The sequence below is a fragment of the Prionailurus bengalensis genome, chromosome E1 (genome assembly GCF_016509475.1).
Source record: "Prionailurus bengalensis isolate Pbe53 chromosome E1, Fcat_Pben_1.1_paternal_pri, whole genome shotgun sequence".
Classification (NCBI taxonomy): domain Eukaryota; kingdom Metazoa; phylum Chordata; class Mammalia; order Carnivora; family Felidae; genus Prionailurus; species Prionailurus bengalensis.
Genome location: NC_057347.1, coordinates 41,315,908 through 41,331,714, shown reverse-complemented (window position 1 = coordinate 41,331,714; position 15,807 = coordinate 41,315,908). Strand labels below are relative to the sequence as shown.

Genomic DNA, 15,807 nt, shown 5'->3' with positions numbered 1-15,807 from the left:
CGGGGGCCCGCCCCCTCCCTACTCAGCTCCCAGAGAAGCGCTCAACTCTTCAAAGATCGCCCCGCATCTCGGACGCTGCTTTCTCAAGTACCAGTCAGTCCAGGTAGGCCTTTCAAAGAACGTTTATTCCACCATTTTTTAAGCGGTTATGTACAACTGGACGGACGACTGGACCCCAAGGTCCTCCTGGACCCCTACAGTATGACTCAGGAGGTCAGAACAGGTCTCGCCCGATATCAACCCAATTAATTACACGCACCCTGCAGCTCAGCCTCTACCCAGAAGCCCGGATAAAAACGTTTTAAATAATGAACAGCCTGGTTGGCTTGCAGTCTGAATTTTGGTTTATTTAATAGGTCAAGAATTATACTGTAAATAAACATCGTGATGGCTAATGATTAATTAACATTACCATTCATTATAAATACCAACCAGGTTAAATAATACTAGTTTACTACCCTTCCTCCTCCTGGATGAGGGTCTTTTTCTGGAAGTCATTTTCATGAATACTAGCTTTTAGTGTTTTCTGTTACCTTTTTTTTCTACCGATTGTACCAAAGACTCCTTTCTGTAAACAGAATGAGGACCTGGGCCGCAGGCAGCAAGCTTTTTCATTCATTTTGGGGTTAAACCAAAACTTTTTCAGAATTTGCCCCCATCCAAGTCTTGCAAAACAGCCGCCCCGTTCTAGATACCTTTGAGCAGATTTCAAACATTCAGGAAGTCGTCAGGATCTCTAATGCCTCACACACACATTTGCCCGCCCCTGAACTAACTTTACAGATTAATGTAGGGCCCTGCCTTTCATGTTTCTATCTCCCCTCACTTGACTGTAAATAACATCTGCCTTGACATTAAGAAAAAAGGTAACTGTTACATTTATTTTCCCTTTAATAGAAGTTTTCTCCTCCCTTATAGGATTAGCAAAATATTCCACACTACCTACTTAAATTTGTTCCCTTAAATAAAGAAAAATGTATGCAAAATTACTACAGTAAACACTGCTCGACAGGTGCTGGTGGGTTAATGAGCACACTCCCTCCTCCTTTCACTGAAGTGCAGAGACCCTGAAGGTGGATCATCTTGAATGTACCAGTGGGGTCTTTAGACAACAGCGGTCCGTTACTCAGTGTTACAAGGGAAAGGACTTTGTCCTGGAGAAAGGAAGAGTAACAACATTCCTTTGGGGCTCTGGGTGTCATTTCAATCCCGTACAGCTATGAGGCTTGGGGTAGGCTAGAAAAATTGTTAAGAGTTCTTGAAAACAACTTCCAAGGTTAATTTCTTTTAAAAACTGCCAACAGATATCCCCATAGAAACATCCACATTTCACCAAAGAAAAATACTCAACTTCAATACAAGCAGAAAGAAAAACGGTTCTATAGAAAGTTCAAGTTATACTCTTCAATGCACTAAAATGGAGAGAGGAGCTTTATCCAACTCAACTGAAAAACCGTTTTCCTACAACTCAATGTCTCTGTTTAAGTCCTGGTCTTTCATTTGCTCCAAAAAATACTGTAATGCAGGTGCTGTCTTGATAACTCAATAATGGGCTCTATAGAGATTCATCGGATTAAAAAATAAGCAAGGGCTTCTCCCCCATGCCCCAAGGACAGAATAAAGATCATCTCTGAGCAGCAGGCAGTTATTTAATACAGGGTCACTCCTCAGTAGCGGTGGCTGTACCAGTCATTGTTGTTGACCTGAAGCAGTTCTGTCACAACCTGCAGGATGTTGTAATTGTGTTTCTTCAGCAGCCTTAGGTTCAGCTGCCTGTCACAGAATCCCATTTCAAAGAGATGGGCCATCAGGGCTGCTGTCTGATCTTCAGAAACTATTGGCTGTGTAGAGTCAAGAAAAGCAGAACATTTTCTGTGTCATTTATGGGTCTTGTAAATTGTTATTATCTTGTAAATCATATGAATTTTTCCAGATTTGTTTAAAATATTAGGAAATTCAATGCAAGGGCATGGTGTTCCTGTCCACCTGACACTAATGGACCTTCTGAGGGAGGACTGGGAATGCCCTGCTCTAGATTCAGTATGTTTGAACCCGAAACCAGGCAACTAATGAACTGTCCTCAGAACCAGGAGGAGGATGCTTCGGAGGGGGCTTCCCGAAGGAAGCATCCTTTGACCTGATGAAGCAAGAGATGCAAACACTGGAAACACTGTGAAGATAAAAGGTAACTGTGGTGATGGGGCAAGTATAAGCAGGAGCCAAGACGCTATTGGAAGAGGGTTTGGTCAGAAATACAAAGGAGCTGAACAAAAAACTGCTTGGGAAATTACATCTTGGGTGACTTTCTTGGCATTTTTCTTCTTTTTCTTTTTAAAGAACAGAAGCAATCCAGAAGAGAGGAAACTAATATTCATTTACCTCTCTCCCTCTTTAGGTCAAGCTCTATGGTGGACACATAACCTTCTTAAATCCTAACACTTCGGATCACTCTCTTATCATTTACTTACCAACTGTGTTGACTACCAATTAATTCTATTATGTATGAAAATGGAGATATAAAATACCTCCTATTTTGCAGGGTTGCTGAGAGGATTAAGAAGAGAGTGTATAAGCATGTTGAGCACAGTCTCTGGCATTTCTCTCTACACCTAACTCAACTGTTCCCTTCCTTCCCTTTTATTTCAAAATAAATTGTCCAACCTCCTTTCAGGTTAATCCTTCCACAGGTACTTTGCTTGCTATCTCATTACCTCTCACCATCTCTGAAATCTCTATGAATTATCCTCTCTCATCTTTTCATTATTATTTTGTCTTTAGAGAAAAAGTGAGCATGGAGAAGAGGGAGCAAGAGAAAATCCCAAGCAGGCTCCACACTCAGCAAGGAGCCCGACGCGGGGCTCGATCCCATGACCCTGGAATCATGACCTGAGCCGAAATCAAGAGCCAGACATCCAACTGACTGAGCCAGCCAGGTGCCTCTTATCCTCTCTCATCTTGACTGTTAACCGCCTTTACTACTGGTTCACCCAACTGTAGAAACCTCTCCCTCTGCCTTATGCATCCTTGCTTTCACTCTTTCCCCCTTTGTGGTCCAGCTACTTGAAAATGAGGTGTACTTGCACTCTCCAAGTCCTCTCCACTCCCTCCCTGTTCTCTGCAGCATTGACCACGAGGTCCTCATTAAAGCTCCCTTCCCCGAGGCCCAGCACAGACTCTCATTTTCCTCCTAGTTCTCTGTCTTCTTTGCAGGGCCCTCCTTTCCAGGATCCTTAAAGGCTGCTTCCTGCTTTACACCCCTTTTTCCTGGAAACTCTCACCCAATCACATGGCTTCTGTTATAACCTGTACGAATAACTTTACCTCCAGGCCAAATCTCTCCTCTGTGAGCCACATGCACGGGCCCAACTGCACTCTGGGTAACTTTACCTGGACATGCCTCAAATTCCACACCTTCCAAAATGTACCTAATTTTCTTCTTCCCCTGCCCAAATATATCCTTATTCCTGCACATCCTAATGAATGGTCCTATTGATTGCCTGAAGCCAGAAACATGGGATTCCTCTTTGACTTCTTTCTAGCCTTTTAATCATGGTCTCCAAGTTCTGCCATTTCTTTTACCCCTTTTCCATCTCAAATGGATTTTTTTTTAAGTTTATTTATTTATTTTGACAGAGAGCATGAGCAAGGGAGGAATTGGGGCGGGGGGCGGGGGGGAGAGAATCCCAAGCAGGTTCTGTGCTGTCAGCTTGCAGCCCTATACGGGGATCAATCTTACAGACCATGAGATCATGACCTGAGCTGAAATCAAGTTGGACATTTAACCAACTGAGCCACCCAGAAGACCCTCAAATCGATTTCTTTAGGTCTCCCCCAACCTCCACACAATACTGGAGTTCTCTCACTAGGTACAAATCTGATGCTAATTACTTCCCTAAAACCCATTCACTGGCTCCTCCCATTAGCCTTAAAGTAACACCCAAACCACTTAACAGAGCACCCCACCTACATAAGTTGGTCTCTTCTTACTCTTCCCAGACCAAATTCACAATTCAGAGTCACATTTACAGGTCTTCTTACTGGCTAGGCTCTGTCTGCAATGCTGTTTCTATTCTTCTTTCCTGGCAAATACTTATTTTGTCCTTAAGGACTCAATTCAGGCACCATCTACCAGGAAGCCTTCTCTGGCCCCATGCAAGGGCCCACAGCAGGCTGAGACGTCCCACCCGAGAACATGGGCATAGGATCTTACACTGCACTGCAGAAGTCTGTGTACCTTGCTTGTTTTCCTGTCTTTGGGCAGGGACTGGTGTCTTTTTCACCTTGTAGTGCTGGTACTTGGAAGAGCTCCCCACACATGATAGGTCCTCAACAAACACTAGACCTTTTCCCTTTCATCCCTTAAGTAACTTGGCTAAAGTCATATAGCTAGAAAGTGGCAGAATGCTATACTACTCTCCAACTCAGACAGGCAGCATCATTTTCACTGGGGACTTGGCTTTGCTACAGGAAAATAAAACATACACTGACCTGGGCAGTGACTGGTGGCCCAGCAAACAAGGCCTTGTATGCAGAAGCAGCAACAGACAAAGCCCCCTTCACCAATCCTCCAGCAATGCTGCTCCCATGGTGGTGGTGTCTGGAGAGGAAAACCAAATGATCTCCCTAAAAAATCACAAACTATTATCTTCCTACAAGATAATCTGGGCTCTAATCCTTGAAAGAAAATGGATTTCCTTGAGAAAAAAAGTCAGATGTAAAAAGAGGATGTGATCACTTTCCTATTAGTTTTATACCTACAAAATCTTGGTTTGATGTAGTAGAGCCTAGTTCTACTGCTGCAAGATAAGGCTGTGCAGAAAATGCACCCTTCTGGTTAGTATACCAGCTTTCTGTCCCAGCTGAAAATTACATGGTCAAGAGCACAGAAGAGTATTGGCAGTCTGTCTGCACAATTACCATCTCAGAGGAAACACCTCCAAAGGCAATGTGCTTTTCTGGGTACTGTAGGGAGGAGCCCAGCTTGCCATTGCTCTGAGCCGATTGGGAGCAGAGAGGCAGGTAAGTCTAAGAAACTGTTACTAAGATGCAGTGGGCTTGATTTTTCTGCCTTTTCCTCTGATACTAAGGATGAGTTGAACTTGAGGGTACTGGTCTGAAATGTGAACACTCTGTAATGTAACTTTAGCCCTCTGTTCAATGTTGCTCACAAGCTTCAGGAGAAATAAGGAGTGACGGCTCTCCTCTGCTCTCTGGAGGTGGCACATGCTGTGAGAGGCTTGTTTAAGCAGAAGCAATACTAGGATATCCACCTGCTTCTGAAGAAGAGGCTGCACAAGGTCCAGTTACCTTGAGTGGTCATAGCTCTTCTGTCTGCTGTTTACAATTCCTGATGAGCCTCTGGGCTCTAAAAGCAAAAGAGCTATTGGTTAGATGTAGCGTCCACAAGTGCCTAGTGTTTCTTAACTCATAGTGAAGCTATTTTTGAGAGGCAGGCAGCAATCTGATCACAGCATTTATTTATTTACTTATTTATTTTTTAACTATTTGGGAAATTTTGCAGGTGGTTTTAAGTGATAACAGGGAACTGTCCAGAATGTAATACAAGGTGATTGTTTATTGAATCAGAAAAATTCTATAATCCTATCACGTCCATTTATTACTTTTTCAGTTCCTTAAGTTTTGTTTTTTTGAGGTGGAGTGGGATGTTGACTTTGAAGGTCTACTAGCAACTTCAAGATGCTATTCTCCTTATTTTGGAGACAAGAAAACAGCCTCGCAGGTGGTATGAACGTGCTGACCTGCTGCAAGGTCACACAGTGAGGAAAGGTGGAGCTGGGCCTGGCATCTAGACTGGTCTAGTTCCACAGCCTGTGTTCTTCCCACTGCAGCACAATGCCCACCTCTGTAAGGTCTCACTTCATAAATGTTAAGAATATTTACCAGAGAATAGAAAATAGTATGAGGGAGGGGCACAGAGAGAAAGAAAGGGCAAGTTTCCAAATAATGCCAAGAGTCATGGAGACACAGTGCCCCTTTATACCTGGTTTCATTAGAAAGGAGCACAGAAAAGGATATAAAGCTTAGGCTGGTCATTACCTCCTCTGATCTGATCAGGGACTGAAGAAGCTTCTGGTATGGTGACTGGTAAATCCACTCCTGGGGAACCATCATGCTGTGCACAAGAAGGGCTCCTTTCAGAAAGACACAATATTGAAAGTCAGTTGAAAAGGCACCTATGGAAACGGTGGAAACAGTAAATATGGCATAGAAGTGACCGATTCTCTACAGAGGCTTCACGTTTCTGATCCAGATCTCATGTCTGAATTTAGGGATCAGGTAGAAAGGGCTCATTCTACTTCTGGTTTTCCTTTTTAGCCATAGTCAAGCTAGAAAGACCAGCTTCAGTCAGGTCACTCCCCCCTACATCAATTGGTACTGATAAGGGAAAATGTCTAGCTCCCTGAGAGAGTGGTTTAAATTACAGTCAAGGCTCCACCATCTTCCATTACTATGACAGAGCAAGGACACAGATCAGTAAATAATTAAAATAATTGTTTTCTGATTTTGGAGTGTATTTTTTCCATAACAGATTAAGCTTTCTACTACTTTGTTTGGGTTAACATGAAAATAAGTTTTGAGTGCCTTTACCCATGAGTCAACAGAACGGCGAAGAAGATCCAGGGATGTTTGTGTTTAAAAACTGGCTCTCAACGACCAAAACATAGACTGTACTGCGATAATTAAGATTAACTAAAACAAGCGTTTCTTTAAATCCAGAATCCACAAATTCTGGGAAATACAACTTTTATTCATCTAAATTCAGACTTTTATGGGAAATAGTCTCTTCCCATGCTGACAAAAAAATAGGTTTTGAGAGCGAGTCCTTTCCTCTCTACTCTGCCTGTGAAGAACAGCCCAGCTGAGGGGGGTGTGTGGATGGTACCTGGGCAGCTGTGGTGGAGGCCCCACCACCTCTGGGGTTAGGGGCACGGTGTCCAGAGTCTGTGAGGTCATGAGGATGTCGTTGATGCTCTGTCCCTGCGGCTGGTTCTCCCCTCCAGCGACTCTCTCCCCAGCCTCAACCCCAGGTTCACCTTCAGCCCCGCGCTCTAGGCCTGGCTGTGAGAGTGCAGAGCTGTACATGGAGTCCCCCAGGGGGCGGCTGGTGTCAAAGCACTCAGGCAGGATGATGATGTAATCCTCTGAAGAAGTAGAGGACTGACTCTGAACTTCATCTTTGAGCTCATCATCCTCTTCCTCCTCCTCCTCCTCCACTTCCTCCTCCACAATAGCTTCCTCCTCCACAACAGCTTCTTCAGCGATATGGACAACCTCCTCCTGCTCAACTCCAAGTGGTCCCTCTTCAGGGGAGGGAAATTTCACTAAAGGATGAAAGCAATCAATTTTCAGCTACAGCTAAAAGCAGCCTCTGGTGCTGCTGATAAAGTCTTTTGTGGGTCATGAGCTACAGTCGTGAAAGCCAGAGGATGGGGACGAACCAGAGGGAAGGGCTGCTGCTAGAACCTCAGTTATGGCCACATTCTAAGTCTGAAGCCTGTACAAAGCCAGGAAGAACTGAAGCTTATAACAACAAGGTATGTAGAAACACCAAAGCTTCCGAGAAGCACCATGAATTTTAGAAACATATCAAAACTGATATACTCACTAACAGTGCTAGAACAATAGCAAATGGTAGGTGGTGAGTGCTGCCGGACTGTATGTCTACTTTCCTCCTTTTCTTTGCAAAGTAATGGGTAGTCATGGTAGAAAATTGGCAAAACATGGATGAGGGGAAAATAAGATACCTATAATCCTATCAGAGATAACTAATGTGAACCTTTTGGTGTAAGTCCTTTCAGATGTTTTTGTTATGCATTCATATATAAGTGTATGTGGGTGAAATAAGTGTGTTACATGTTTTATTTCCATTTATTTAGTTTCAGCTTTTATTTTACTTTTATTAGTTAGCTTACAGTGTAATATTGGCTTCAGGAGTAGAATTTAGTGAATCATCACTTACATATAACACCCAATGCTCAACACAACATGTGCCCTCAATACCCATCACCTACTTACCACACCCCCGCCCACCTCTGTGTGTGTGTGTGTGTGTGTGTGCATATGTGTGCATGCGCACTCGCGCGCCTGTGTGTATTTTAAACAAAAGTGAGACAAAAAATATTTAAAGGTATAGGTTAAATTTCATTATAACAAACAAGAGATTTTCCCACATTATTTTGATCCACTAGAATTTGAATTTTTGGATAGTTCTTGAAATACACAGTATGGGCTCTACATATCTGATCTAGAAGTATCTGCTGTAAAGAAAGTGGATTACGACAGAATATAACCTCGCGAAACTTAGTTTGGTACCCCAGCTTCTGCACGCTATTCCCTGGACTGTGTCCTGGGAGAAATGACAAAACTCAGCTGCCAATGGAGGTCTCTGCTGAAGAGCTCTGTCAACTTACAGGAAGACTCCTCACAGCAGAATCCAGGCAGCACAAGTCGCTGTTGTTCCTCTGAATCGTACAGCTGTAATTCTGCCCCCAAGAAAGTGTGAAAATGTGTTATGGTGGTTGCTTTGCTCTTGAGGCTACAATTAAAATGGTCAGGTAGAGTGTGTGGAGTCTAAAGAAACAACCATGACCTGAAGTCTAACAAAGATCACCTAACCTCCACTCTCAGTGAAGAAGAGCACTTCTTTCTACTCTGGTCAGGCAGCCACAATTCAAGCACCACCCTGCTAGGTGGAGGAACCCAGGGACACTCACTGTGTGGGGATTTCTGTCTGCAAGGTGGTTTGTGATCCGGGGCAGCATCCAAGGTAAGGGATCGGATTACAGTCTCACACACGAACTGGGTCCCACTCAGGTCATCTTCTGCTTCCTCCACTGAGGAAATGTTCTCAGCCTTCCTCCTAACTGATGCTGTGGGATCTGAAAGACACAAAGCTTGTCTGCACTTGGTGTGGAGGAGCTTCTTCCATTCATGTTCCCATGCTGATACCATGCCAAGGAATAGCCTTGACTATCTGTGCCATATGAAGGTTAGGAGGAGTATGTATGAAAATGGTATAATATGGAAGGGGACAATGCAAAAACTTTACAAATATTGAAGTCCCTACCAGGAAGTGCTTTAAATCCTGCCCCTTCGCTCTCTTCCTGTATCTGCCCCAAGCCTGGCTTCTCTATTAAAGGATTGTCATGCGGCAGAGGAGACATGCAGGGAGTCATATCTGCAGAATGAAGACAGAAGAATCATCAACCAAGAAAAAGCATCACATCGTAAACAGGGTTCAGAAGCAGCGGCTCACAGGCTTCTTGCCTCCTGCAGGGCTAAAACAAACCTAAGTATGCTTCAAGGCCTGTTGTAAAGAAAATTCTCCAGACCATCAGGTGTGGAAGTATCTCAGATCAACGAATGCAGGAAAGATCAGTCATCTGGCCTTAAAAAACCACGGCCAAGACACAGAACCAGGAATGTAAAGGGAAAAAAGGACATAATGTTTACAGAAAAATGGAGAAGAGGGCTCCTCCACCCCACTTCTTAAAGATTTCATTTTTAAGTGATCTCTACACCCAGTGTGGGCCTCAAACTCACAACCTCAAGACCAAGAGCCTCATGCTCCACCAACTGGGAAGCCAAGCGCCCCAAGGGTCCCTTTATCACGGGGAAGTCTTACACCACCATGTATTGTTGACTCTGACAGACAACAGAAAAAAAGAAGGGACATGATGCATGGGTGCAATTTTACTGTCACAAGGTGGGAGAAATCCTTGTCATCTATTTTCTCAGAATAAGATACTACCTATCAGAGTCTAGGGTATAGCACTTTTGTGTCCGTTAATAAACAATATGGGTTGAATGACATTCTTACCCACGGGAGTATTGTGGGGCACTCTTTCCAACTCTTGGACAATGTTTATATCCAACAGTTCAAAGGACAGCAGGTCCTGGAGGAAAAAAGGGCAATGTTAGGCTACTTGCCATGGAGGCTGGAGTCATGTTTTGTCCTGCTGGGATGTGTAGGCCACTGAGCATCACACCTTCCTGGATTCTGTTCAAATTCATGCCTCACCTCAGTCAAGTGAAATCAAGGAGAGCAAAATGGGAACTAGGTGTTCAAATAACCAAGTGGCAGGAGAGAGAGAAAATGCAGTGGGGGTGAAAATGAACTGGAGAAGCAGAAGTGAAGAGACAACTGAAGGGAGGCTGTGGGGAAGCACGCGAGTTACCAACTCAGAGAGGAAACATTTAGTTCAGAGGCCTCCTTCCACAGGTGACCTCCTTCCCACTCTGCATCTGAATGGATCGAAGTGGCCATCTGGCTAACTTGCTGGGCACTGCCTGTGGCTATATCACCTTCTCCTCAAGGGGGTAAGGCCTCTTTCTCCACTGCCTTGTCCTTTGCCCCCCAAAGTGTTCACTCTCCCACCTGGGCAGTCAGTAGATCCACGGAGGGGATGTAAAGCTCCCTCTCACTGGCAACATTTTTTGTCTTCTGTGGGATGCAGGTTCCTGTCCCTCGTGACTGCTCAGTTACTTCATCAAGCTGAATGTCTTCTTTAGCCAGAAGAAAAGCTTCCTACACAGACAAAACCATTGGGACAAATGTCAGGCCCTCAACTGAACTCAAAATGTAAGGTGGCAGCTGCCTCCCTAAAAACCAAAACACTGCTGCACCTCTACATGTTTTAAACCTTGTTCTGATGTAATTTTAGACTTACAGAAAAGTTGTAAAAATAATAACCCCCTTCACCTAACTTCCTTTAACGACAAGTCAGGTTAACCATAGTTGACGACAGTCAAAAGCAGGAAATTAACTTGGTTAACTAAATCTAAGCAGTAAAATGCTCTAAAAACTAGTAACACACTAATAAATGGAATTGCTTAAAAAAACTGCACCAGGGGCGCCTGGGTGGCGCAGTCGGTTAAGCGTCCGACTTCAGCCAGGTCACGATCTCGCGGCCCGTGAGTTCGAGCCCCGCGTCAGGCCCTGGGCTGATGGCTCAGAGCCTGGAGCCTGTCTCCGATTCTGTGTCTCCCTCTCTCTCTGCCCCTCCCCCGTTCATGCTCTGTCTCTCTCTGTCCCAAAAATAAATAAATGTTGAAAAAAAAAAAAACAAAACTGCACCAACTAAAAAAAAAGGCAAGACTTCATTAGTATTTACGGAACACACACGTGGATATCCAGGAGAGGTAAGGGTTAAGGAGCAAAGCCATCAGTCCAGCAGTTCAACAGGCCAGCCAGCCCTACCTTCCCTCCTGCAGCAAAGAGGCTGGCCAAACATCATTACAAAGAGATACAAAAGCACTGAGGGATGACTGCACCAAGATCCTAAGGACATGCAAAGAAAGCCCCTGAGGACTAGGCCTAATAAAAGCTTACTAATGTGCTGGGGGGAGGGGGAGGAGCTACGTTTTCCAGATGTCCGGAGGCACAACTAGCTGTGCGTGGGCTGTTTTAGCTTTAGTTTACCCTTCCAATATTCACCTCTTGCAGGCAAGTGAGCTCATCAGCTTTGCTTGAGTTAATCATGCCCTTTTCAATGTTCTCAGGGCTCTCTGTGGAGGGGAAAGGATCCACTATGATACTGCACCAGACCCGGGGCCCAAACTGCTGGCCTTTGTGAGAAAGACGCCAATGGGAAGTGTACGTTCCCTCCAAGGCTGGGGCGATGAACTCCACGGACACAACACCCACATGGCCGGCCTTTAGGCAGGGAACCAGAACATCTTTCTTTTCTGTAGAAGCCAAAGTTAGGTTTCCCCACATGAACTTGAGCTGAAAAGAACAGTGACAAGAGAAAGCAAGCTTGTAAACTGAGCACTGTCACTTCTAATCACATCTTCACATTCTGGGTGGGAAAAAAAAATACCTTTGTGTCTCCATTCCACTTGACGTTTCCTGTATTTTTCATCCTCCAGTGTTTGATAAACTTGGTTCCTGGCTGAAGGTGAGTCCCATCAGGCAAATTCTCATCCACAAACGCTGCACTGAGGGTTGGCATAACTGGGGCACAGGGCTGCAAAGGGAGCCTGAACAGAAATTCAGATAGTAGTCACTTGTGTTGGGTATGATGGCTTCTGAATATCTAGCACCGTGATTCAAGAGGCTGACAGTGACTCTTCGTTTGCCTTAAAAATAATAGGGGGCGCCCAGCTGGCTCAGTTAGTGGAATGTGGGACACTCTTGATCCCAGGGTTGTAGGTTCGAGCCCCACACTGGGTACACAGACTACTTAAAAATAAGATCTGTACGGGCACCTGGCTGGCTCAGTTGGAAGAGCATGCGACCCTTGATCTTGGGATTGTGAGTTTGAGCCTTACGCTGGGTACAGATGTTACTTGAAAAAAATCTTTTAAAAAACTGTAATTTTTAAAAAAGTTTATTTATTTGAGAGAGGGAGCGAGCACGCACATGTGTGCATGAGCGGAGAAGGGCAAGAGAGACAGGGAGAGAATCCCGAGCAAGCTCAGTGCTGCCAGCGCAGAGCCTGACTTGGGGCTCGATTCCAAAACAGTGAGATCACAACCTGAGTGGAAGTCAAGAGTTGGATGCCCAACCAACTGAGCCACCCAGGTGCCTCTAAAAATATTTGAAAAACAAGACAGATGTGACTCCTGAGCTGAAAAACTATGGTGAGGATAAAGGTCCATAAATAAAAGAACTAGAGAGTCAGGTCCTTTAAATCCCAACTGCCTCCAGTGAAGAGAAGTCACACCAGCCAGTTTAGAACCTTGTTGGTTGCTGTCCTTCTGAAGAACGCAACAAAGCAAGTGTCAACAATGACTACCAAACCACCCTGTAAGAATACTAGGATCAGGGCGCCTGGGTGGCTCAGTAGGTTAAGTGTGTGACTTCGGCTCAGGTCATGGTCTCACAGTTGGTGTGGTCAAGCCATGTATCTGACTCTGCTGACAGTGTGGAGCCTGCTTGGGATTCTCTCTCCTTCTCTCTCTGCCCTTCCCCAACTTGCACCCTCTATCTCAAAATAAATAAAACTTAAAAAAGAAAAAAAAAGAATGCTAGGATTAGAGAATGGGAAGCTTTAAGAGTTTGGGTGTTATTAGGGGCTGCCAAAAAATAAGAGAAAACCTGGCTGAAGTTCTGGTTTTGGAAGGCTGGATCTCCACCTTGGTGCCCACCCAGGCCCTGGGCTTACATCAGGGTGTTTGACTGCAGCAGGCTCTCGGGTCGGCCCAAAGGGGACCTGGGGCTCTGGAGTCCGTGGATGGAACTCCACAGGTGAATCTTCCTGTGGAGCTTAAGCTGCTTTTTGAGTTCCTTGACCTCTGCCTTTCGCTGTTTCTTCTCGGCTCGCAACCTTTGCTTTTCTGCTTTAAGAAAGTTCTTGTCAACCTGTTTCTGGAGCCTGTGAGGTAACAAATGAAAAGTGTCAAATCCTCACAAATCCTGAAGCTATTCTGAGCCATTTGTAGCCTCCATCAGTGCCAGCCTCTAGTTTAACTTCTTTCTATAGTTTTCATTTCTGTCTCATTAGCTTTGGGTAATCGTCCTCATCATCACACATCAACTGGAAATGAATAGGAACTAAGGAGACTGTGCATTTTTGTGATTCACGTCCCATCACCAGAACCAAGACTCCCATCAAAGAACAAGCCTCCTTTCCTTATGGTTTTACCTGGCTTGTTCCAGAGCAGCAGGAAGACGAGGGGCAGAGAGCCTTGGGTGAGAGAATGCTTCAGAAGAACCCACAACAGGTCTCCGTAGCTTCAGCAGGATGTGGTTGGAGTCATGGGCATATGGCCCTGATTCACAATCTTCACAGATATTGTAGGACGGGCATAGGCTGTGGGGAAAAGCATGGCGAGTGGGAAGTACCAGAGGTGGTGAGATAGGAGACTAGACTTCTATACTGACTGTATTACCAGCTAGGCAGTAACCTGAGCATGTCACCTGGCCATGCCACGTCTCAAGTTTCCTTATTAACAAAATGAGAATTAAGAGACTTAACATGTATGCATTTCAAAAGACAATCCATGAGAGGAAGCAAGATATGAAAGCACCTGGAACAACAGGGAGATAATCCGTGGTGATATAATTTTGCTTTGGGGAATGTAAGTCTGTCTGGCTCTGTCATTTTTTTTTTTTTTTAATCGTTTTTGGTTTTGTTAGTTCAATGTACATCTGAACACAACAATCTGAATAGTTACCCTTCAAATAGTTATTATATTTCTTGTGGGTGGAGAATAGCTTATTTCCAATCCAGAGCTGCTATCTATGCATGATGCTCAGAGACAGAGTATGTGCTAATTTGCTTTTACCTATCCAGGATGCCAGAAAGGCCTGCTCAAAGGTCTTCTAATAGCCAAGTTACTGTTTACCTGCACTGGTAACGCACACCAAAGATCCTCCTTTGGCAGCTGCTGCAAGCAATATGCCAGTTGAACTGGTTTTCCGGCAGAAACAGTGTTTCCTCTGAAATAGGCATGGAGACCTCCGAGGGACAGGAACCCAACGATGGGTTGTGGAGGACAAGCTTCTCATGTAATTTCTGTTCCAGTTTCTCAACTGTTTCTTTGACCACCTGTTCTCTGAACTAGAATACAGAGCAGAAGAAGGGAAAACCTTAGTTATACCACACACCTCACTGTCTCTGGTATAGCATAAGAACATAATAAAACACCTAGTAGCTACTGAACAAATAGAAATGTAGCAAAAGAAGGTCTATTCTCTTCCACAGCTAACCAGGTTCAAAGAAGACACCAAGAAATTGTTTTGCTGAGTAAGTTTCTAACCTCTTCCTTCTCAAGCACAGAGACTAGTTCCTTTCCCTTACATCCTTAGAAGTAGGCTCCCTCTTTTCCCAGTCAATACGGTAGAAGTGAGGAGCTTTCCTGACCAGAACCATTATCACTCTTCATTCGCCTGCACCAGAGGCAGCAGCCATTTCGGTTCGGTTTGCTATTTCTCCCCTACTTCACCTGTGCCAACACTGCTGCTAAAACCCAACCCAGAGAGAACACTCACTGTCTCCAGGTAGCTCGTGAACCAGTCCGGGGGCTTGTCTTGAGGTTGGTCTGTGTCATGGGGAGCAAGTGGGAGCCGCTGCAAGGAAACACAACCCAAGATCTTGGAGACTGTTTTTTGTTTTTTAAAAAAGATTCTTATTTTTTTAAGTAATCTCTATACCCAACATGGAATGGGGCTTGAACTCACAACCCTGACATCAAGAGCCACATGGTCTACTGACTGACCCAGCCAGGTGCCCCTGTTTAAAATAATTTTCCTGGGGTGCCTGGCTGACTCAGTCGGTAGACCATGGGACTCTTGATCTTGGGGTCATGAGTTTAAGCCACACACTGGGCATGGAACCTACTTAAAAAAAAATAACAATTTTCCTGAAATGTAGTACTCTGAGGTTTCTTTTGTCAAATAATATAAATGGTTAAAAAAAAAGTATGAAGAAGTATAAAAGGAAAACAAAGTATATCATCCTATTGCCCCTTCTCCAGAAGTAACCAGTTATCAGTTTCAAAAAGTCAGGCAGAGATTATCACAACTCCCAAATTGTTGATGGACAACTCAAATGTTGGACTATGGACAAGACACTCAGGCTAGAAAAACCGTAGAGACGGGTCCATTCCCTTCATACCTGTGCTGTAGGCTCCTCTGAGGTCTTCATGTCTGATCCTAAGACTCTCACCAGTGAAGAATAATGGGCCAGTGGCTTCTTCCCTGCCCTCACAACTGGTCGTTTTTCTGCTACGGCTGGGAGTGGGGCTTCCTCGACAAGCCGGGAGCTTTCATGGACTTGCATCTGCAGTAGGTTTCCCTGCTTAACCGCCATCTGAGAGCATATGTTAGGAATAAACACG

At 44.6% G+C, this 15,807-nt stretch overlaps 1 protein-coding gene across 9 annotated transcripts in view; it reads right to left on the bottom strand.

Annotated features, from left to right (window-relative positions):
• Positions 1-104: 104 nt before the first annotated feature.
• NBR1 (NBR1 autophagy cargo receptor) overlaps positions 105-15,807 on the bottom strand; it is a 29,515-nt gene continuing 13,812 nt past the window's right edge. For 4 of the 9 annotated variants that reach the window (XM_043584608.1, XM_043584607.1, XM_043584609.1 and 1 more), the window contains 16 exons: positions 15,585-15,779; positions 14,960-15,037; positions 14,314-14,528; positions 13,611-13,778; positions 13,131-13,340; positions 11,844-12,003; positions 11,459-11,749; positions 10,400-10,549; positions 9,842-9,917; positions 9,089-9,199; positions 8,736-8,900; positions 6,905-7,343; positions 6,058-6,152; positions 5,308-5,380; positions 4,489-4,597; positions 105-1,841 (listed from right to left, as the gene is read on the bottom strand). In XM_043584608.1, coding sequence (XP_043440543.1) covers positions 1,668-1,841; positions 4,489-4,597; positions 5,308-5,380; positions 6,058-6,152; positions 6,905-7,343; positions 8,736-8,900; positions 9,089-9,199; positions 9,842-9,917; positions 10,400-10,549; positions 11,459-11,749; positions 11,844-12,003; positions 13,131-13,340; positions 13,611-13,778; positions 14,314-14,528; positions 14,960-15,037; positions 15,585-15,779 — 2,709 coding nt within the window. In that variant the 3' untranslated portion in view covers positions 105-1,667. Of the gene's footprint in view, positions 1,842-4,488; positions 4,624-5,270; positions 5,381-6,057; positions 6,153-6,904; positions 7,344-8,735; positions 8,901-9,088; positions 9,200-9,841; positions 9,918-10,399; positions 10,550-11,458; positions 11,750-11,843; positions 12,004-13,130; positions 13,341-13,610; positions 13,779-14,313; positions 14,529-14,959; positions 15,038-15,584; positions 15,780-15,807 lie in introns of those variants that run through there. The other 5 variants (XM_043584611.1, XM_043584610.1, XR_006297891.1 and 2 more) reach the window with 4 other exon arrangements.